Source organism: Aulostomus chinensis, chromosome 14 (assembly GCF_037954235.1).
Source record: "Aulostomus chinensis isolate RoL2024-O1b breed Wild chromosome 14, RoL_Achi_v1.0, whole genome shotgun sequence".
Classification (NCBI taxonomy): Eukaryota; Metazoa; Chordata; class Actinopteri; order Syngnathiformes; family Aulostomidae; genus Aulostomus; species Aulostomus chinensis.
In genome coordinates, this window is record NC_141333.1 from 15,848,433 (window position 1) to 15,868,875 (window position 20,443).

The window sequence follows — 20,443 nt, forward strand, 5'->3', positions numbered from 1 at the left end:
AAACATCTGTTTCCATCTAATGCTGAATCAGAAGATCTACTTATTCAACATGAGATGTTTCCGCTGGAGAGTGACATCATATGATTTTGGTGATTTAATGTATATATTGAATGCACACAAAACTGTAAACATATTGCAAATATGGCTAATTTACTAGAAGATTGTAAACACAGAGGATACATGAAAGGTAGAGTTGTCAAATTAAAAAGTATCACACAAACTATTTTTTAAGTAACCCCCCCATTTGAATTTCATTGAGTCCTGCAGTGATTTACAATACAGATACAGAAAAAATGATTATTAATAGTTTTAATTGATAACTTAAACTGGCAACTTTATTATTTCTTCATAAAACATATGTATAAACATATTAAACACAAAATATGTAGAATGTGTTGTTAGAACTCTCTATCAACTACCCTTGTTCCTGAAACACAATCAGTGTTTGTATATATATATATATATATATATATATATATATATATATATATATATATATATATATATATATATATATATATATATATAAAACCATGCTTTTATTGTGGAGGTATACAGTGTATCAAAAGATGTCATTGGTGTTCCTTCCTTATCACATAATTATTCAATTTAATTAAGGCCTGGCACAAGTGAAGCATGGGTATGATTTGTACTCATTTGACATTTGTTCATTATATTACCGTCATGGCAAATGATGGCTAAAAAGGAGAAGTCACCAGCAACCAGGTTGTCGTAAATACGGACAAACCTGCATTACCGGTTAAACAAAGCAGACAAACGCTACAACGTTTCTGCTCCCTGAAATCCATTATGCCTTATAAATATTCACCATACATACATTGTTCAGTGGCAATAAAAGAAGAATGAATACATTCATGCATAACCCCAAACTGTTTTTATTAGTTCAGCTAAACTCAGTAGGGTTGTTTTTTTTTTAATTATAAATCCTCTTTTCATTTTCAGCATGTCCTCTACATATGGCGTTCCCTTACTTCGCATACCCGCATTTACTCACGCCACTCTGGTCGCAACCATTAGCGCAAAATAAGAGGGGAAATGCAGGTTTTCTGTTTGTTTATCGCTTGAAACAATGCCAATTGATGCGATATTTTGAATTGAATTTATAGTCATCGATGTAAAAACTGCAACACATTTCCAGCCTACGGATAACGAGACTTTGTGGCGAAGTATTTTAAAGTTATGAAAATACTATAGTCACATATTCAGTGGTTGCATTTTACCGGAAGGCTCCGTGTTTACAGTAGCTCACTTCCACGTTTGCGTCGTTAGTTTGACATGTAATGGAGGGGAATTGATCTTTCAATTTAAAATATCAGTTTTCGAATCTTGGGAATCAACTTGAATAACTAAAGCGAGGCTTCGTTTAGCATGGTTGTTTGGGGGCGGCCGGGCTGCGGAGACAGCTAGCAATGACAAGCTGGCTAACGTAGCGCCGTGGCTAGCCAGCTCGGACGTTAACAACACTAGCTAACTCCTCCAACTGGCGGTGAAGCCAAGACATCGAAACAGGTATAATTAATTAGTTTGTATCGAGTGTTTGTATGTGTATGTTCAATGACTTTGAATATCTGGAGTTGTCACTCATGACGGCTATGACGTGCCCGTTTACTCCCTTCACTGTTCGCACAGGTTCCGTGAAACGAGCACGACCATGGGCGCGGAGAGCAGCGCGGTGCGTAGCTGTACCCTGGAGGAGCCGTTACTGACCCTACCCTTCGGACTCACCATGCACTCGGCGGTGCTACAGGATGGAAGGTCAGCTTCTGTGTTTGTGCACAAGCGGGGTAATGAAGACAAAGTAAACAAAGCTGCAAAGGTATGTATGGTTAAGCTTTCACCTTATTGTAATTGGATTTATCATCTCCTCTGAAACATATAATATCCTACTCACTATAGGCACTGCTTTTGTCTCCTTTGTCAAGATATCTGTCTGCTTGAAAAGGCTTATTTCCTTTTAATACAGCTCAGATGTTATCTAATCTTTAATACTATTTGTATTAATAGTAGAAGCACACACTTAAATACACTCTCTCTCTTTCTCTCTCTCTCTCTCAATGCTGAGCAGGTACATTGCCCAAAGGCATTTCTCTGTTGTGTCAGGGATTGAACCTGTGTTATTCTGCTAAAGCCTGCTCGTCAACTGTATAATATGGTGTAAATATTTGATTGATTGGGCATAATCTGCAATTGAAATTAGTGAAGTACTTTCCCTTCTATAATCTGCATGCTAAATGTATTAAATTTGTGGTTCTTTTGGCCCTTGAGCTGTATAAGCAGTGCTTTTCCATGGAACTTCCTGCTTCCTGACATGCATTGGTTACAAGACATAAATGCGTTCATTTCCTGCAGCACCTGAAGACCTTGAGGCACCCATCCCTTCTTCGCTTTCTATCCTGCTCAGTGCAGGATGGCGGTATCCACCTGGTGACAGAGCATGTGCAGCCCCTGGAGCTGCTGCTGGACAGCCTCTCCCCAGAGGAGATCTGTGCAGGGATCTATGACATCCTGCAGGCACTTGTCTTTCTGCATGAGAGGGTGAGTAAGTGTCCCCTATAGGTTTGGTCTGAGGGGTTGTTTTGTTATGTATGATTGTTGTATGTACTTGAATGGTTTGTGTACTCTCTTAACTCATCTTTTTTTAACCAACAGGGTAAATCAAGCCACAACAATGTGGGCATTTCATCTGTGTTTGTCAGTGAAGATGGTCACTGGAAACTGGGAGGAATGGAGACGGTCTGCAAATTCTCAGAAGCAACCCCAGAGGTATATATTAGAACAACAAAAACAGAATTCCACCTGTTTTTGTCATTTTTCTTTTTCTGTTCCCGTCAACAATTAAAACTGCCTGCCTGGGATTTTTTTCATCTTCTTGGCTGTATATCAATTTTGATTGTTTTCAATTCCTCAGTTTCTGGCAAGCATTCAGAATGTGAGAGAAGCCAGCTGTGTCCCTCCAGAAGAGCAGGTAAGCTTAATAAAGGTCCCAACAGAGAACTGGATTAACCTCCCACCCTCCCTTGTTCACAAGTTGTAATGACCTGTTTACAGGTTGATGGCTTTAAATTGCTTCCGGATAAACATGCTCATTCTCGGGACTGTTACTCTTTTGGAACAATGGTAGAGGCCCTCCTTCCTCTCTTGAATGGCTACGGTGAGTAGAATGATGATTTTGTAGTATTCCACCTTGTTCAAATTTGTGCTGCATTTCTTCATCACTCTTTTTTCTGTTCTTCACAGTGTCACAGGAACTTTCTGACAGTCTGAAAAAGACCCTGCAGGCAGGCCTGCTGAACTCTGATCCCTTATCTCGCCCTCCACTCAGCTCCTTGCTGACTCATGATTTTTTCAGGTTTTTGTGGTTTGTTTTCTTTTGCTGCCATCAGAACATACTCTCCCAATTGATATGCATTCAGATACACCACATCTGTTCTTCTGTGAACAGGAATGATTTTCTGGAGGTGATGAATTTTCTGAAAAGCCTCACGCTGAAGACTGAGGAAGAAAAAAACGAGTTCTTCAAGTGAGAATCAATATGGCTTTTAGATGTAGCACGTAGTCATTCCGCATAAACAGTGTTAAATACACTTCTCAGACTAAATGTTGAATTTTAGTAACATCTTATCTTGACAAGCATCTCCTCAACATGGTAGTTGTGCGTTTGTGCAGGTTTCTCCTTGACAGAGTCCAGAGCCTCCCTGAAGAGCTGATAGCCGCACGTCTCGTCCCAAAACTCCTCAACTCTCTGGTTTTTGCTGAACCCATGGCTGTCAAAAGCTTCTTGCCTCATCTTCTAAGGCCAAAGTGTGGTATGGTGGCATTTTACTGAACTCTCTCTCTCTCTCTCTCTCTCGCTCTCGCTGCTATTAATAACTTCAATCTCACTGTTACTTCTTAAATAACCACACTGTCACTGTCACTCGAAGTGTGATACTGTAATTTCATGCTCTTCTTTTTTGTTGTTGTTCTATTGCGTCTTTGTTGACAGATTCCAATGGCGGTAGTGGTGAAGAATGTCTGCTGTCAGTGTCCCTTTACCATAAACATGTGATCCCACAGCTTCTCAAGCTCTTTAAGGTCAACGAGGAACACGTCCGTGTCGTGCTGTTGGCTCACATCCACATATACGCTGAGTTCTTCTCCCACGACGAATTGAAGATTCAGATTTTACCTCAGGTGGAGTGTTAACATGAAAATAGACTTGTAAACTGTAACGTCAGTTTAGAGCATAGGGCTCGGGTTGAAGGAATAGTTTGGAGGAATCCTTGTTAAGGTAGCTGAGAAGATACTTGGAGGAAATCCACATTTTTTCAATGTTAGGCAAATATTAACAATGGAAATTGCCAAGTATCCTGCCACTGATTTTCCGACAGAAAACAGGCACAAACTGGATTCCATCTCTGTGTTTTCCTGCTCATTTTAATGTATTGCAATGGAAAAGGGAGGTGGAACCACCAAAGTTTGAGAAAAAAATCCTCTAATTCACCAAAAAACGGTTTCTTTTAGGCTTTTTTTGAGGTGCTTTTTGATGCCAAATTTGCTGAATAAGTTCTGAACTAGCTTAACACGCAACTCACGTGACGGCTGTTTCAACTCATGGCGTCTTGGCGGTTTCACAATAATGTGCGGCAACATGACTGGTGACAACAGTAACAGGTATGAGCAGACCAGTGAGGAGACAAGCAGCCCAGAGGCAGGAGCAGCTTACCTGGACCACTCCAAACTATGAGTTCAAATTTAAAAATGCCTGTATGATTAATGAGACATATTAATTATAATAATAATGTAAATTTGTATTTGCACATATGTAGAAATTGTATTTGGAAATGGAGTGCTGTAAATAACAGTGTGTGTCTGTGGTTGGCAGGTTTTGCTCGGGATGAGAGATACCAGTGATTCTCTGGTTGCCATGACACTGCAGAGTCTGGCAGTGTTGGTGCCTTTGCTGGGGGCCCACGTGGTGGTCGGAGGAGAGAGAACCAAGGTCTTCAAACGCACCACACCCAACTTCACCAAGTCTACAGAGGCCACCCCTGAAAGTAAGCAGCACAGTAAATTTGTAGAGCACAACGTTGACATTTATAGATGAATTTACAGCCCATTATGTTTTCCTAATGTTGCTGTTATGTCTGCACTGGGAAACGGAAAGAAATTCTTCTCAATGTGAGTTCAGGCTTTTAACAAGTTCAACAACAAGGGTACAAGGGTAGTTTTCTGCTTTGGTAAAATATCAGAAATCCAAAGGGAGGGATGTTTATTTTAAATCCTTTGGTTTCAAGATGCAATGAGGTTTTCCAGGATTTCTTCACGTTAGTGGAAATGTTTTGGTACGGAATATGAAAATTAATGATCATTCGGCCGAGCAGATGATGACAGTATTCTAAACAGGTGCTGCACGTTAGCTTTGGGGCTAAAGTCTCAAATATTAACACGACACTTCCTGGAAGCACAGGCTAATCATGCATTAGCTGCAGCACATTCAGCATTTAAACGTCACACATCACCTGTTAACTGCTTGTGTGGCCCTCAGCACCGTTTATGTTCCAGGTGCCATATGCCGCAAATCAAATGAGACATTGACCCGCCCCTCCAGCAGGCTGGAGCAAAACGAGTTGACTTATTTCTGACCGGAGAGTATGATTTCAGTTGCATCGGACTACAGAAAAATAGAACAAAACAAAATAAGGAACTGGATTCAGCTTGAAAAATCATTAAGCAAAATGTAAAGGAATAGTCAAATAAATAAGAGGAAATATCCGTGCATTTCTTCAGTATATAAATCTTTGCGGTGTTCTGTTAAAGGGAATTTAAATTGTCGTGCCATCACCAAATGTATGTGCTTTTTGTTTTATTTTGTTCGCTTGCATGCTACAGATGGCCCTGATATTTAAGAGACCTGCTTTTTTTTTTTTAAAGCAGAGGGTTGTTAATTAGTTGAAAATATGGATGTAGAAAATTGAGCCTTGCTCCTGAACCAGTAAGAGTGCAGTGTTGCTGAAAAGATCTTGGAAAATATGAACTGTATTGTATATTGAAATGTTCTTTTTTCCATTTTATCCTTTTTTATTTAGCTTCACCTGTCCACATTGTTGGCGGCGCCCATCCTCAGATGGCACAGCCTTCAAAAGTCTTGAATTTGTTCCCCAGACCCTCAGGGACTGAAGGCCTGGTCCTGGGTAACATGAGCAGCCTTGTGGGTAGCAGGGAGATTACAAGAAATTACCCATCCAAATCAGGTATGACGTGTTACTTTAGAAATTTTGATTTTGTTTGTTGAGTCGTATGAGTGAAGAAGCTGATTGTGTTTTCCCTCTGTGTTTCAGATGTGAGTAAAGAGATCTCTCTGCCGTTGAACGGCTTTCATCAGCCCAGTGTGATGGAAGAGCTCTCGTACAGCCCAGAGCAGGCCGACAGACTGAAAGGCCCAGTGGAAGACTGGCCTGACTGGAGTGACCCTGAGGACGGCCAGGGCAGAGATGGCAAACCAGTCCAGATCCACATCCAGACCTCTCAGACAGCTGATCCAGTCAGCAGCAGAGTACCATTCTCACAGCAGAACATGGAGGAGGAGCCATGGGATGACTTTGAGGACACTGAACCTAACTCAGATCTCTCCCCGACAGCTCCGTTATCTCACCCAGTTAAACTCTCACCACCAAGAGGGGGCGCTATTACACCTATAAAACATGCCTCGGACTCTCTGAGACTGGGCTCCTCCAAGCCCCTTAAATTGAATTCATCATTACGACAATCCGCACAGACCAAGACCTCCTCGTCATGGGATAATGTTTGGGCTCAGGAAGAAAACCAAACAAACAACAAGTTGAAACCCACACAGAAAAATGGCGGGATGGGAGGCTTAGGGGCAGAGTTCACCATCACAGTAAAGAAAAAGCGAGAGCAAGACCCAGAGCTGGATTTGTTTGCGGACATGGTGCCAGACATCAAACTGTCCTCCCCGGCTTTTCTGTCGGTGGACGAGAGCAGAGAGAGCGAAGCGGGCCTGAGGACGGCCTCTAAAGACAAGGCCGCATCACTGCAGTTTGACTCAACCATAGATACTGTGACACTCACTGCCAAGTTTGCAGCCCCCAGTCTGACGGAGGTATGTGAGTGTGTGTTCAAGTGTGTGTGAATGCTCACGTCTCCTGTGGATTTTATTTTAGAAAGTTTAAAGACTAGCAGTTCATTGACGCTCTAATGCATTAGTTTACAGCAACCGCGTCGGCAGCAAGCTGTCTTCATTACGAAGCTTTCTACGTAATTCGGTCAGCCGACACCTAAACGATACAAGTGTGCCTAACACTGTCTCGAGGACCTTGTTTCAGACATGCATTGAGATCAAAGCATTGTAAATTTACTGTCCTCAGCGGGGTATTTTTATTGCAAAGTACAGAGTTTTCAAAGTTACGGTTATGGAGGCATTCACTGTTTGGAGGTGAAGAGAAGGAAAAAAAAATCACGAGCCATGAAATAGCGATTCCTGGAGCTTGTGGGAATGCCCTCAGCTCATTAATCCATGAACACTGCCATCTCATACATCTTTATAAGAATTATTATACAAGATTGGTGAGAACATTTCTTTTTCTTGGTTTCTGTTTTACAGACTGACACAGACGGCTGGGGAGACGGGGATGACCTCAACTGGGAGGACGAGAACGCCTGGGGATGATGTTGCACCCATCTGACTCAATCTAGACCACTGGAACATTCAAATTCTCAAGCTGCACCACCTCTCGCTTGCGCTCTCTCTCTCTCTCTCTCTCTCTCTCGACGGTCTGTAAACTGGAGGTTGCCCCTCTATAAAAGGTCCATTTCTCATTTACCACCATGAAACAAAGCATAACAGGGACAACCCGAGATATTAATATCCTTATCCGTTTGTCATTAGTCTTTATTAATTAGGATGATCTGCTTTGAACTTAAGGATTGGATGCTTATAAGGTGGTGCTACACTTGGAAACAAATGAAGCCATTCTTGTTTTATTTGCCAACTGACATTGGTCACCTCGATGACGGAGGATCATAAACAGAGGCGATGTCATTCATCTGCGTCTTTATTTTACGTGCCAACATCACTACTGGCATCAGAATCAGGAAACATGTTTTAGCAAGACAACACTGTCAGGGTTGATTTACTGAAGGCTTGCACTTTGAATGACTGTGATGGATACATTAGATAATTTATTAGTGACTTTCTGGTTGGTGGTGAAATAAAGATTTTACTTACTGAAATAGGACCTCCATCCTGGGTTTTTTTGTGGCTCAAAAGGCTTCAGGTGAATGTCAAATACACACCACACACTTGTGTGATTGAGCCTATAGACTGTAACTGCAGTCTGACATTACGCAACACAAGTGCTACATGTAGAAACTAACTAAATGTGCTGTGACTCCTGACGTACTGCTAAATAAAAACAAATTATACATGCTTTGTACTCAAATATATTTAATGACTAATAACATTTAGAAGACCGTTTCGAAAATGAAGAGAAAGTATCCAGCAGCAGCAACTTATACACCAAGTCTCAGACAGATTAAACAGTTTTTCGATACAAAAAGTAAATGTTCTGGCCTGGAGAGGCACAGCGTTAGGTTGTAGGTCTGGCGGCACTGATCTGAGTTATCAGGATCTGAAGCTCCTGTAGTCTGGAGTCCAGCCACGGTGGAGGGGGTGTGGAAGTGTGGGCTTCAGTCAGAGCATGAAGGGCTTTCAGGGCACTTCCAGCTGTCTGGATGTAGCGGCTGTACTCCTCCTCAGTGCTCGACTCCTGTCGAGCTCTCTTGGGGGACGGCTGAGAGGGAGGAGGAATAGTAATCAATCCATATCTCACATGATTTCATTTGAAATACAGATTTGTACTTTCTGAATACATGAACATGATATAAAAAGCTGATTTACAACCCAGTGGATTTGTGAGTAGAGGTGTCTCATTCCTTCACACTTGGAAGAATATTTCTTCTCTAATTCAACTACCATGGGATTTATTTGGTATTCAATTGTGCACATTATCCTTAACTTATTGCTCAGCCTTAAAAATAATGTACAAAGCTCTGGAGCAGCAGTAGAGTTTTGTTTTCTACGTGGTCATAGAAAAAAAATACATACTTTGACACCACACAAGAACATGTTCCTCAAATTTAATTCGTGGGCAGCCATGGATGTAATGTCACCGAGACATCAAATAACCTGAGGGAACAGGTTACATTTTAACTTTTTTTTTTTTTTTCCTTTCTAATACTGACAATTTTCTTTTCTCCCTATGGCCACTCCAGGACTCTGTAAAGATGTACTTGCCACCTGACTTGGACACTTACACCAGGAGAGGCATATTTAGGACACATGTCAAGACGCTACAAACCTCTGAATCAGCAACAGCATCATCAGCCAGTTCAGGAGAAATATTCCCTTTGTTCTTCTCATTGTGTTGTTCAATAACCAATGCTTCCAACTTGAGCCTCTCCAGCCGCGATGCTGCGTCTTCCTGACCATTCACAGTCTGCAGCAACACATGAACACGTTCACGTCTACCTCATTTCTCTCTGGGAGACTTTCATCTCTAGATGCTTGCCGTGTTTTACCTTGCTAAGATAATTCACCACCTTGGTTTTGGTTTCCTCTACACACAAACTCTGGGAAATTACCTCTTCGTGCTTGGTTATCTTCAGTGGAAAAAGAACACAAAGGTAAAGTTGAAGGATCTCCAACATACAGGGCTGCATGTGTAGCGTAAGTACTTATATGTCAAGTACCTCTGCGAATTGAGCAAAGGCCTCCAGGGACTGCTGATGCAGCAGCCAGGACCTGTCAGCTAGCAGGGCTCCAAACAGGCTGCTTAGCCTCGGCAGAATTTGACTCTGGAGGATGAAAAGACCACAAAAACACATATAATGACTGTGATAGTACAAAAAAAACAAAACACACAACTATAACAAAACCTTTTTTTAACTGAATTGACATGTTAAAAAAAATATACATAAAATTGAAGTCTGAATATGAAAACCAGGATTCACTCCAATTAGGTCAGGAGGTGAAAAAAAGCACTTACGTACGCAGAAAATGTTTTATTTTTTAAATCTTAAAAGCCATGAAAAACACATAGAAATTTTAATTAAGTTAACTATTCCATCATCTAATTTATTTGTTTTTCAAGTTATGGATGCTAGGAACGACTTTCAGAGAATACTTCAGTGAAATGTTAACTCCAGCAAGCGTGGTGCAAGTGAAGTGAACTGACCTGGCTGTCCGGTGGAATAAAGGTCTTCCCAAGAGATGAAAGAAACTCCAGAGCAGCCAGGAGCAGCTGGTCTGCACACTTCTGAGACACCACGGCATCCACACACACCAGAACCTGGAGCACGCGACAAGCGTTGGTTGGAACCTCTTCATGTGTTAGAACAGCGAGTGCAGCCAATAACACCCAGATACCTTGCAAATGACCTGAGGCTCCATGTTTTTCACTAAAAGGGCCGATACTGACAGGAGCAACTGCAGAGTACACTGGAGCACAGGGTGGGTCTGCACCTGGGGTATGACATGATAGGGGTCACTGGCATGCATTCACTGTGCGTGCCTGTGTGTGCGTGCCTGTGTGTGCGTGCCTGTGTGTGCGTGCCTGTGTGTGCGTGCCTGTGTGTGCGTGCCTGTGTGTGTGTGTGTGTGTGTGTGTGCGCGCGCATCCCACCTGGTGCGGACACAATCGCAACCAGAGCTGTGTGACTATCCTCAGTGCAGACAACACACACTGTTCATCTGGAGATGTTTGTCCCCGAACCAGTGCTAGGAGGGATGGTAGCGCCATATTCTAAAGACACAGAGGGAGGGACTTTGTTAATATAAACTTTGTATGAAATTTGGCTTTGGTAGAATAGTTCTTCGTTGTAACAGTGCTCCTTGGCAATGAGTCCAATACTGTTGGAAAGCTCGTTTATTTGCACTTTTGGTGCCACATTTGTTAGGAACATGCATTTGTGGGACGAGCAGCAGAGCTGAGTATGTGGGTTACGCCCATGACAAATTTGCCTGGTTACAACAAAGAAATAATCCACCTAACACAAATTACCTTACTTTTTATGCTGTGTTTAGTTGAACATGTTTTCCATTCCACCCCCCCCCCCCCCCGATAGTTTCCTACAATTGTTGCTATGCTGGCCGAGATACCCACACATACGCTGCCGGCGAGAGAATGATTAGTTAATAATAAAACAAATAACTTGTGTCATGAGTAAATAAAGCACTTCCCACTTGATCGGTCACACTGCTTTTGCCAGATTTTCATTCTGTTTGGTGTACAGAGGAGAGAGTATCACAGCAAGCAACGTCCATCTCGTAGGCCAACAACGCCATCAGTGTCATCTATTCTCAGTCAAACGAAGCAGCTCATCCGTCTCCTGAGGCGATCTGCTGTCATCGGTCTAGTCTCCCTTCACACTGCAGAGCCTACTTCCTTGATGTCTGTGTTGCTGTTTTCTCTCCCTTCCCTCCAGATTACATTAGCTTCCTTTCGTTATGTTCTTTGGGGGGGTATAATGGGGTGTAAAAACCTCAAATGTTGCATGCCAGTGGGATTTACCAAACTCATTTCCAGCTCTGACTTTGTTTTCGCAGATCATTTCATATTCAGCTGAGCAGAACTTCAATAATAACAGTGCGTCCCTTCAAGTTGGGGGGGGGGGGGGGTAAAAGCGAGCAACAGCACTAACTTGGACAGATTCCTCCGAGTGACACCATGTTCTACACACATCCAAGGATCAATCCCCTATCTCACATCCTCACCACTTTGTCCACTTGGCCCAATTTGTACCCTCCGTTCTGCCAGTCGGTCAGAGTTTTCTGGGTTAATGTGATGATGTCCATCTCTACACGGTGGCGGGCATCATTTGGAAGAGCTCTGATTAGGATGTGATACCATACTGGAAGATTTTCCAACTTAGACGGGGGAAATTGCAGAATTAGTTCCATCTGGAAAAGCAAACACAACAGACATATGGAAAATTACTTTTACAAACAGCTATGATCTTGCGTTTCTTTGCAGGAAGAAACGATCAAACCCAGGGAAAATAATGGACCAGCGGTTCCCCCTCGCTCACTGCGTTCAATAAAACACAACATAAATGAGAGCCCTTATTTTTCTAAGGAGAGGGGCTGAAGATTTACATTACACAGAATGTAAAAATGACTTATTGATGTGTTCTTAAAAAAAGGCTTTTAACATTTTTCTGTACGTTCTCACTGGGAGCAGCAAGGCAGTCAATATACTCTCACCGGCGAGAAATGCTAACTGTCATAAAAAGGACGACTTGAAGCTCTGTTTGAATGCACGGCTACGGAGTAGTCTTCTCCAACAGAGCCATGCATAGCGGTTGCAATCAATTTTACAAAAAAATGCACTGTATATTGTTGCTTGAGTCAAGTCTCTCCAACATGTGGAAACATAATACACAGGAGATTAATCCTTAAAGTCTCATGATTTAGTTCAGGTCACAGGATTTGTATTTTTCCATCCTGTTAAATTTTTCTCCAAATTCAACTTTATTGGGTAAACATTCGCCAACATGGAAAAAAACAAACTGTACCAACTAGAGAGATTATTTCAGTTCCAGGGGGTTTCTAACCTGGTGGTTTGGCGTCATAAGGAAAACCATGCGTCTGAGCAACAGGCCCAGGTGGGACAACTGGTAAGAGTCAGTGGTGCACGTTTTCACCTGACGGAGGAGAGAGAATCAGAGAGGAGGTCAAGTACAGCCTAAGTGTCAGTGTGAAGTCGCAGGAGGAGAGAAAACACCAGATAACAGATTAGAAGAAAGGTGAAGAACAGAGGCGGGGAGCTTGCATGGAAATGTGTGAGATCCGACTTAATCTGATGACAGTTATGAGTAGGTGTCACAGTCCCCGAAGTCTAACAACACCAATCATCACCTCTGTCAGGGTGCTACAGGAAACAGTGAGGGCCTCATACTAATCCATAACCCTACAGAGAGATTATGGGATTTAGAGTTATTTTGGAGAATGCCCAGGGAGGGTTCGCAGACACGGAGAAGCATCACTGACTTTGTGCTGTCTGAACAAGATGGTGAGAACCAAAATTTCAGGAGGAGGAATGTTTTCCGAATAACTTTTTACACACAAAAGAAAAAGGCTGTTTAAAATAATAATCTCATCACTGCTGGTTACTTGGGCTCACCTCACTCAGTTGACAGGCCCTAATTTCTGACCAATCAGCAGCAGGCTTGACGTTGGTAGGATTGACAGGCGTCATTTCACGGTGTTTGTATAAATCAACAAATGTATTAATGTTTAGAATCTATTATGTATGAACATTTGTCTGCACTCACCAACTGAGTGATGAGGAGGACATGATGTAGACAAAGTTCTGCTGTTCCATACCTGTGAGCAGAGGATTTAATCAGCATAGAAAAATGCGAGTTATACATGTGAGTACTAAATCTGTCTATTACACCATCACCTAATCAATCGAGAATCCATTTTTAAGACTTGAATGAAGAGTTCAACCTACAGCATTGACATTTTTCTCACCGTGCAGTGAAACACCAAACGTCTGTTGCCAGTAGAGTTGTCTGAGTATCAGGCTGCAGCACAGCGTCAACCAAACAACGCTCCTGGAATTTAGAAAAAAAAAAAAAAATTAGGGAGGGAAGTGACAGAAGAAAGTTAACAAGCCAAAATAAACCACAAAATCTCGGGGAATTCAGCAACAGCAGAGAAAACGAAAGTGGAGTTTGATGTCGCACTGAATGGAGGGAAATCCCACATCAAAGCACTGATAAATGCCCAAGGTCTGACTAGATAAACAAAACAAACAGTTACAGTGTTTACGCTGCCAGTGTCTGACTAATGTTGACAGATAAGCAGATGTGTTTTATTTCCATGCCATGTAGAGGAAATGTGGCAAATGACTGGACTAGTTTCGACGATTAAGTTGAAAACAATAAGCTTCCTGTACTGGTGCTACCTTGTGGTCCTTGCTCCAGCATGAACGTACAGATTTCCAACAGTGTCGCTTCAGCTTTGAATGCACCAGTCCAGACGTTACTCAGTAGTTAAGGTGGTTATGTGTGTGGGGCTCACCAGTACTGGGAAGTACAGCGGGTGAAGTGTAGCTACGCTGGCACAGAGACGCACACAGATGTGGTGGTGCAAAGAGACGTGGACCTGGGCTTGACCTTTCATCATCACCCCTGGTAATAACGCTGGCATCTTACGTTCAGCATAGCAACGGCAGAAACTACTGAATATTGCCTGGTAAAGAGGGAGTCTGCAGATGAAGAGAGAATATTTAATTTTGACATTTTTCTGAGTCTGTCTTTAGTTTATACACAAATAAGAGAAGTAACACTATCAATCTGTCTCCATCAGGACCCTACTCTTTCATGCTTACTGTTAACTTTCCTACTAGCTGCATCTTACAACTGAACTAGTTTTTCTATGATGCCTTTTATATAATTATAATACATGTGTTGGAGGTGAAATGCATTTCTTTTTTGTAAAAGTGTCATTCAGTTGGTGGAATAATAATCCACTGACATCAATAATCAATAAATGCTAGGCCCTACATTAAAAGATATTAATGTATATTAATTATAGATATTATATATTATAAGATAAAACAAAACCCCATTCCACTACCTGGGTGTCTCCTCGGAGAACTGGCTGCCAGTGTGCCACAGTTGCAGCACCTCCTCCGGCTGGGAGACCAACTGACCCAGGACACTCACGAGAAGAAGGCACTGAGGAAGCTCATGCTCCGGACTTAACCCTGGGTACAACAAAGCACAGGGCGCTCTGGTTTCTCGCATGTTTTGCTGCACTCGCACCAGTCGACAACTAAAAGTGTTACGTCAACATTCTTATGAGTAAGAGTATGCAGCCTCTTTCTGATGATGAGTTCTATCCATTCAAATGAAGGCTCAGCACAAAAGCAGAAAGCAGGAGCAGGATGTGTCTATGTACATCTAGTAAGCTTTAGAGGTACTTGTGCTTTACTTGGGCGTTTTTCAATGTATGTTTACTGCTCCACGACATTTGAGGGATACAGTATGTTTATGATCAGTTCGTTCTTGTCACACATGGTAAATTATCAATTATGAAGGAAAAAAGGAAATTGTGGCTCAACTCTGCAACAGCATTCATGGGGGGGGGGGGGGTGGCAAAACACAGACACAAATTTTAAACTCACGCAGGTCCTGCTGAAGTACGACTTCAGTAAAAGGTCTTAAAGGCAACAGCTGGAAAAGGAGGGCATCCATGGGAACCAGAGCTGCAACGTTCAGCTCCTGGGACAGAGTCGAGGGGAACGTTGGTGCACACAAGCTGGGGGGGAATTTACTGAAAGACACCAGAGAGTTTCCATGCTACTCAATATCATCAACGAGGATCATTTGTGATCTAAATCTACTTCTTAAACCAAAAACCCACTACACATACCTAATAACCTGGAGGTATAGCCGATGAAAGCAGCCGCAATACTTTGTCAAAAAAGTCTTGAATTCCTATTAAACAATGACAACGGTTGAATGCAACAGTGACACACAGACATTGAAATCAGAGACGACGGTTGTAACACAACACATATTTTTGTACCTTTATGTAATGAATCAAAGTGTTGGCAAAAAATCTGCACATCTTGGCAGTTTTCAGGAACAGCTTGTACTCTGGGCTTTGTGTTGCCTCCTATAAAAGAGAGCACAAAAAAGTGACGAAGATCAAGTCTACATTTGACGTTTATGCTTCAAAACCCAAGTGTAAGTTACTGTTCAGGCCAAGGGGAAATGCCGTGGAAAATACCAATCATTTGCTCTGTGCATCAGACACAAAGAGTACACGACTGGCAGAGAAAGACTTACTTTTTTGATGATTTTTATTAACTCAAAAATATACATTTAATCCCAAAAATTTTAATCAACATTAAAAAAACAGAACAAAACAAAACTGGAATTTCATACACTAGAACTGTTTTGATTCTACAGATTTCTAAGACGGGGGAGGAATAAATGGTTGTGCGGTCCAAGAGCTACTTTCCTACCTGCAGACCAGCACGGTGGATCTGTTCTGCCAGTTCAACACTGTTATGGAAGGATGTCAAGAGGTTGTCACACAAGTTGTTGCTTATGTCACCATGACGCAAATGCTCCTCCACCAATGACTGGTACTTCAGACTCTGTCTGAACAGAATAATGATGACATGTAAAAAACAGTTAATAAATTCTTCTTTCCGCCAAAGTAACTTAGTCATCTATGATGCGCCATAATCAAAGACTTCAACAACCAGAGTCTACAGCCCTGACCTGATGAGGAATTTCCATGTGTTTGCATGCAGTGCCATGTCCAGGTTAGAGATGACCAAGCAGATATCCAGGAGGCTGTGAATCACTGAGGGAAGCAAATTTAACACCTTGAATTCGTTAAAAGCTGAGTCAAAAAGGTACTAACGTGAAATAATGGTGATGGATCATCAGTCAGAGAGACCTCCTTAAAGATGGCTTCCTCCCCTGGCTGAACCACTTTGGAAGTCAGAATATGGCAGTATGCAGCAGTCATGCACATCAGACTGACTTAATCAGTCATACTTAACTTTGCACAAATATACATTATAGCCATACAAAAAAATTTGTCTATTAAAGTATTTCTAATTAAATTTTTCTCAATTTGTTAATTCCTAAATTGATTCTCACTCAATGCGTGAGTCAGGAGTGCTTTCAGTATTACATGAACAAAAACAGAGCGAGAGCCTGAGGGGTGAAATAAGGAGTGCAAATTCACACATAAACACAAACACACACCTGTAACAATGTCAGAGACCTCCTCCTCTTCTGAAGCACTGCTATCGAGGGAGATCCGGTCCAGCAACTCCAACAGGCTCTTCTGGAGGGAGTAGGCCTCCCTGAAGAGTCCCTGCAGCAGGTCAGCCACCAGAGACAGATGGCCACAGTAAACCACCTCACTCTCCTGTCAACGAAAACATCCAACTCATTCCATCCATCCATCCATTTTCCATACCACTTATCTATGGGGGGGGGGGGGGGGGGGGCTATCCCAGCTGACATTGGGCGAGAGGCGGGGTTTACCCTGGAAGGTCGCAGGGCTATCAGGAGCATTTACGTTCACTTCAACATGGTCACTGAGGGAAGTGCGGATCAAACCAGCAACCCTTTGGTTGCTAGATGGCCACTCTACCTCTGAGCCATGCAGCCCTGTATCAAACATACTTTCTTAACATTGGGTAGGAATATATCTGCAGCTCCTTAACACTACATGTAGAAAAGTATTCTCATTCACATTTTGAATTTAATGTTAATATTGACCGAAACATTTATAAGCAAAATATTTAGTTAAGAGTTATGGATCATTACTGCAAAATACAATTCAAATAAGCAGTCAATGAGTAGGATATAGAGGAAGAAAGAGAATGTAAGATTCACAACTATATTGTCATTTGTAATCAACTCAAACTAAGCACTGTTGTATTTTTGTAAGCTTGGAATAATCACTTTATATCTACATAGGAAGTGGGCCCTCTCCCACAAAGCCTGCCATGTTGCATCTGCAGTGGCTCAGGAGTAGGCAGCTTTGTTAGTTTGCTCATACGTTTTTCTCTTACATCTTTTGTCACATTTTTACATACAGTAACCTGTTGAAGCACCCTCAACTAAAGGAAGAGTGAAGTAAGCGGCTGCAGTCTCCAACCGAACCAGGAGATATTTCTAGATCCTACACAACTGTTAAAATACACTTGTTACAGACCCAGGTGACCAGACTGACCTTGCAGTGCTTAAAGGTATCTCTCAGGACTTTCAGGATACAAGTTGGTACTGAGCGGATAGCAACCAGGTCAGGAACCTCCTCAAATGTGCCAATGTGGCGGATACAGGCGGACAATGCATCGATTATCTGCATCATTGACTGAAAGAGACATGAGATCTTGTCAAAATATTGGGTAAGACAAAAGTTCGAGCTGTGTTTTTACACTGCAAACATTACACTAATAGTAAAGTGGTACTCGTACCATTTTGAAGTTTAATGAGTAAGTTCCATGAGATTGATGGCAGTCATCAAGGTGAATACTGACTGATAATTCTGTGCATTCCTGTAAATCAGCTATGGTCATACCTGCAGAAGGTTCCTCAGTAGAGAACACAGTTCCGTGTTCTGACTGGACAGTCCTCCAACTTGAAATGACAGTTCTTTCATCATGCTGTCAAACACTCTCACTGCCTGCAGACATATGTGAAAGACGAGGTTGAATGATAAATGATTCTTGATCCCAAGAATACATATTCCTTAACAAGGGAGAGATTTAACATGCAAAACTTTCTAAAAAACCCCAAAAATGAATTTGTCAAATAATTTCATCAAATGACAGAACTCAAATACAAAAAACAACTAACCTGGATAAATAAAGAATCACTGTTTGTTTGTTTGTTTACCTTTGGTAAGATCTTGGAGAAGCATTCATTCTCCAGCTCTGATAAACCAATATGAGGGAGGAACATGTCTGTAATGATCTTCAGGATACCTACAGGGGACGTGTGTTTTTGAGAAAGTCTATTGTTACAACACGAATGATCCGAAGGCACGAAATAGAGTTCATAATTACACAGAGAAGAAACTTACGCATGTGCTCATCCCAATCCTCAGACTTCTGATGTAAAGAGTGCAAACAGTCAAGGATAAACTAACCTCACTCAAAATAAATGAAGTATTGTTGTTAACATATGTCAAAACTATAATACCATTAGAAAAACAGTAAAATAGATATATTTTGTTCACACCGAAAACATTTTACCTTTACAGAGCATTTTGAGATTAACGCTGCACGTTTTATCCATGTAAGCGTCAACTGATATGCATTGACAATAACTGCAGGCTATCACTTATCAAGCTAAATTGCAAAACATCCACAACTTCCCCTATTCAAAATATTCTTTTTATATAGATTAATCCCTCTGTGAATGTAAAATGTATAAATCTGTAAATTAAAAATATAAAGTCATGTAAAGCAACAGCAAAACATTCCATAGTTGCTCCGACCAAATGTTAAGATCAGCAGTGTTTCTCTGGAGAAACACGTCGCTTTGGACAAAAGCGTCTGCTAAATGAAATTGTAGAATTGCAGAATTGTAGAGAAAGCAATTATGTGAAAAAGACAGATTGTATTCATTAAGTTTAAATAGGCATATTGCTGCCTCCCATTAAAAGAAACATTCCGTGGATAACTATTATGTGACAAGTATCTAACAAAACTCTCGTGCTTATTTATTTCCCCTCTTTCGAAATGTCCTTCCATTCTGAAGTCAGATGTATGAGACAAGGGAGGATATGGTAAGTTTGGGCAGGACAGCCTTGAGCTCCTGGCGGCACGTTTCCTGGCTCCATTGAACCACCTCGTCCAAGAGGGACGTGTTGGTCTGGGACATGACGAGCAGCAGACACCGACGGAGGTCCGGACTGACAGGTGTGGCTCACTCGCCTGCTTAGTCGTGCTTAGTAATGAGCTAGTGGTGGGTGGGTGCAAACATTTAATTTACGATTAAGAGCAGTTCAAAAGTTCAAATAAACACGACGTATTTGTCTTCACAGTTCGCTATGGTACAATTCGCTATGACACCATTTAAAGCTAGCATGTTAAGTTAATTCACGTGACATCTTAAGAGTACTTACAGTTGTTATCGTAGGTTTCGAGTTAGAGTTATACAGTCGCATTAAGGCTGCTTCGAGTTAGTTATCCTTCTCGTTAACCCGTCTACATTTTTTTTCTCAAAAACTAATAGAAAGGTACTTAAGAACCACAGCTAGGTAATACTTCCATGTTTATCAAGTCGCGCGCCATTGTTTGAATCGGATGTGACGTTGTTGTGACGAAGGCGGAAGCCGCTCTTGGTGCTCCTTTTTCTTTTTCTGATTAATATAAAATGCAATTTACTATCCGTAAAGCATTACAATAAAAAAATTAAATGACATAAAAATGTCATCATCTATAGACTCACTTACATGAGGTTTTACTATTTAAGTTTTAAATTTCACAGCTGACCTAATTCTGTTTTAATGTTACTGTACTTCAGAGAAACAAAAGGGATGAGCAAACAAACGGGTCTCATAGCAGGGCTTCTATTTTTTTGATTTTGAAATAGTTGAATTTTTTTGGGGATTATTTTTAATAGTTCCCTGAAAAGATTATGAGGTTGAATTGAAGTTTAAAAGTTTTCAGCAAAGCGTCTCTCTCTAACATGTTCATCCCTCAAACACTGCCTGCCCAATTCATTTTGATGGGCCATCCATGCTTGTGTTATTCAATCCAGTCCCTGCATATACAAAGACTTAACCAAAGTGTCTCTTGAAATTTAAAAATAACACATTAAGTGTAACATAACATTTTATATGCCTTTTCCACTCAAAAAACACTACAAC

General features: G+C 41.5%; 2 protein-coding genes across 4 annotated transcripts; one reads left to right on the forward strand and one right to left on the reverse strand.

Annotated features, from left to right (window-relative positions):
* The first annotated feature begins 1,216 nt into the window (after nucleotides 1-1,216).
* On the forward strand, nucleotides 1,217-8,901 carry scyl3 (SCY1-like, kinase-like 3). The gene is made up of 14 exons (XM_086224196.1): nucleotides 1,217-1,530; nucleotides 1,651-1,837; nucleotides 2,371-2,556; nucleotides 2,671-2,784; nucleotides 2,930-2,986; nucleotides 3,070-3,172; nucleotides 3,259-3,370; nucleotides 3,464-3,541; nucleotides 3,688-3,827; nucleotides 4,007-4,194; nucleotides 4,886-5,057; nucleotides 6,090-6,254; nucleotides 6,342-7,123; nucleotides 7,625-8,901. The coding sequence occupies exons 2-14, from the start codon at nucleotides 1,673-1,675 to the stop codon at nucleotides 7,688-7,690; spliced, it is 2,328 nt and encodes a 775-aa protein (XP_086080322.1). The 5' UTR covers nucleotides 1,217-1,530; nucleotides 1,651-1,672; the 3' UTR covers nucleotides 7,691-8,901.
* Nucleotides 8,387-19,892, reverse strand: firrm (fignl1 interacting regulator of recombination and mitosis). Of its 3 annotated transcripts, XM_086224193.1 has the most exons (25): nucleotides 19,697-19,892; nucleotides 19,357-19,530; nucleotides 18,650-18,689; nucleotides 18,463-18,551; nucleotides 18,146-18,250; nucleotides 17,798-17,938; nucleotides 16,819-16,984; nucleotides 16,324-16,408; nucleotides 16,062-16,200; nucleotides 15,620-15,709; nucleotides 15,464-15,528; nucleotides 15,216-15,364; nucleotides 14,666-14,795; nucleotides 14,108-14,294; nucleotides 13,556-13,638; nucleotides 13,354-13,405; nucleotides 12,634-12,723; nucleotides 11,795-11,980; nucleotides 10,704-10,823; nucleotides 10,448-10,543; nucleotides 10,257-10,370; nucleotides 9,772-9,876; nucleotides 9,601-9,681; nucleotides 9,381-9,518; nucleotides 8,389-8,813 (listed from the first exon to the last, which is right to left on the reverse strand). In XM_086224193.1, exons 2-25 carry the CDS (start codon nucleotides 19,450-19,452, stop codon nucleotides 8,610-8,612), a joined length of 2,751 nt encoding a protein of 916 aa, XP_086080319.1. In that variant the 5' UTR covers nucleotides 19,453-19,530; nucleotides 19,697-19,892; the 3' UTR covers nucleotides 8,389-8,609. The 3 variants fall into 3 exon arrangements, with proteins under 3 accessions (XP_086080320.1, XP_086080321.1, XP_086080319.1); XM_086224194.1 differs by lacking the exon at nucleotides 12,634-12,723 and having other exon boundaries at nucleotides 8,387-8,813; XM_086224195.1 differs by lacking the exon at nucleotides 19,697-19,892 and having other exon boundaries at nucleotides 8,388-8,813; nucleotides 19,357-19,497.
* Between the last annotated feature and the right edge of the window lie 551 nt (nucleotides 19,893-20,443).

Excerpts from the sequence above, each read along its gene's own strand:
- scyl3 (XM_086224196.1), top strand. The coding sequence starts at position 1,673 with ATGGGCGCGGAGAGCAGCGCGGTGCGTAGCTGTACCCTGGAGGAGCCG. Across the intron at positions 1,838-2,370 it reads AAGTAAACAAAGCTGCAAAG|CACCTGAAGACCTTGAGGCA; the intron begins GTATGTATGGTT and ends CATTTCCTGCAG. Across the intron at positions 6,255-6,341 it reads AAATTACCCATCCAAATCAG|ATGTGAGTAAAGAGATCTCT; the intron begins GTATGACGTGTT and ends TCTGTGTTTCAG.
- firrm (XM_086224195.1), bottom strand. The coding sequence starts at position 19,452 with ATGTCCCAGACCAACACGTCCCTCTTGGACGAGGTGGTTCAATGGAGC. Across the intron at positions 14,796-15,215 it reads CGTACTTCAGCAGGACCTGC|GGTTAAGTCCGGAGCATGAG; the intron begins GTGAGTTTAAAA and ends TGTTGTACCCAG. Across the intron at positions 9,877-10,256 it reads TTATTCCACCGGACAGCCAG|AGTCAAATTCTGCCGAGGCT; the intron begins GTCAGTTCACTT and ends TTCATCCTCCAG.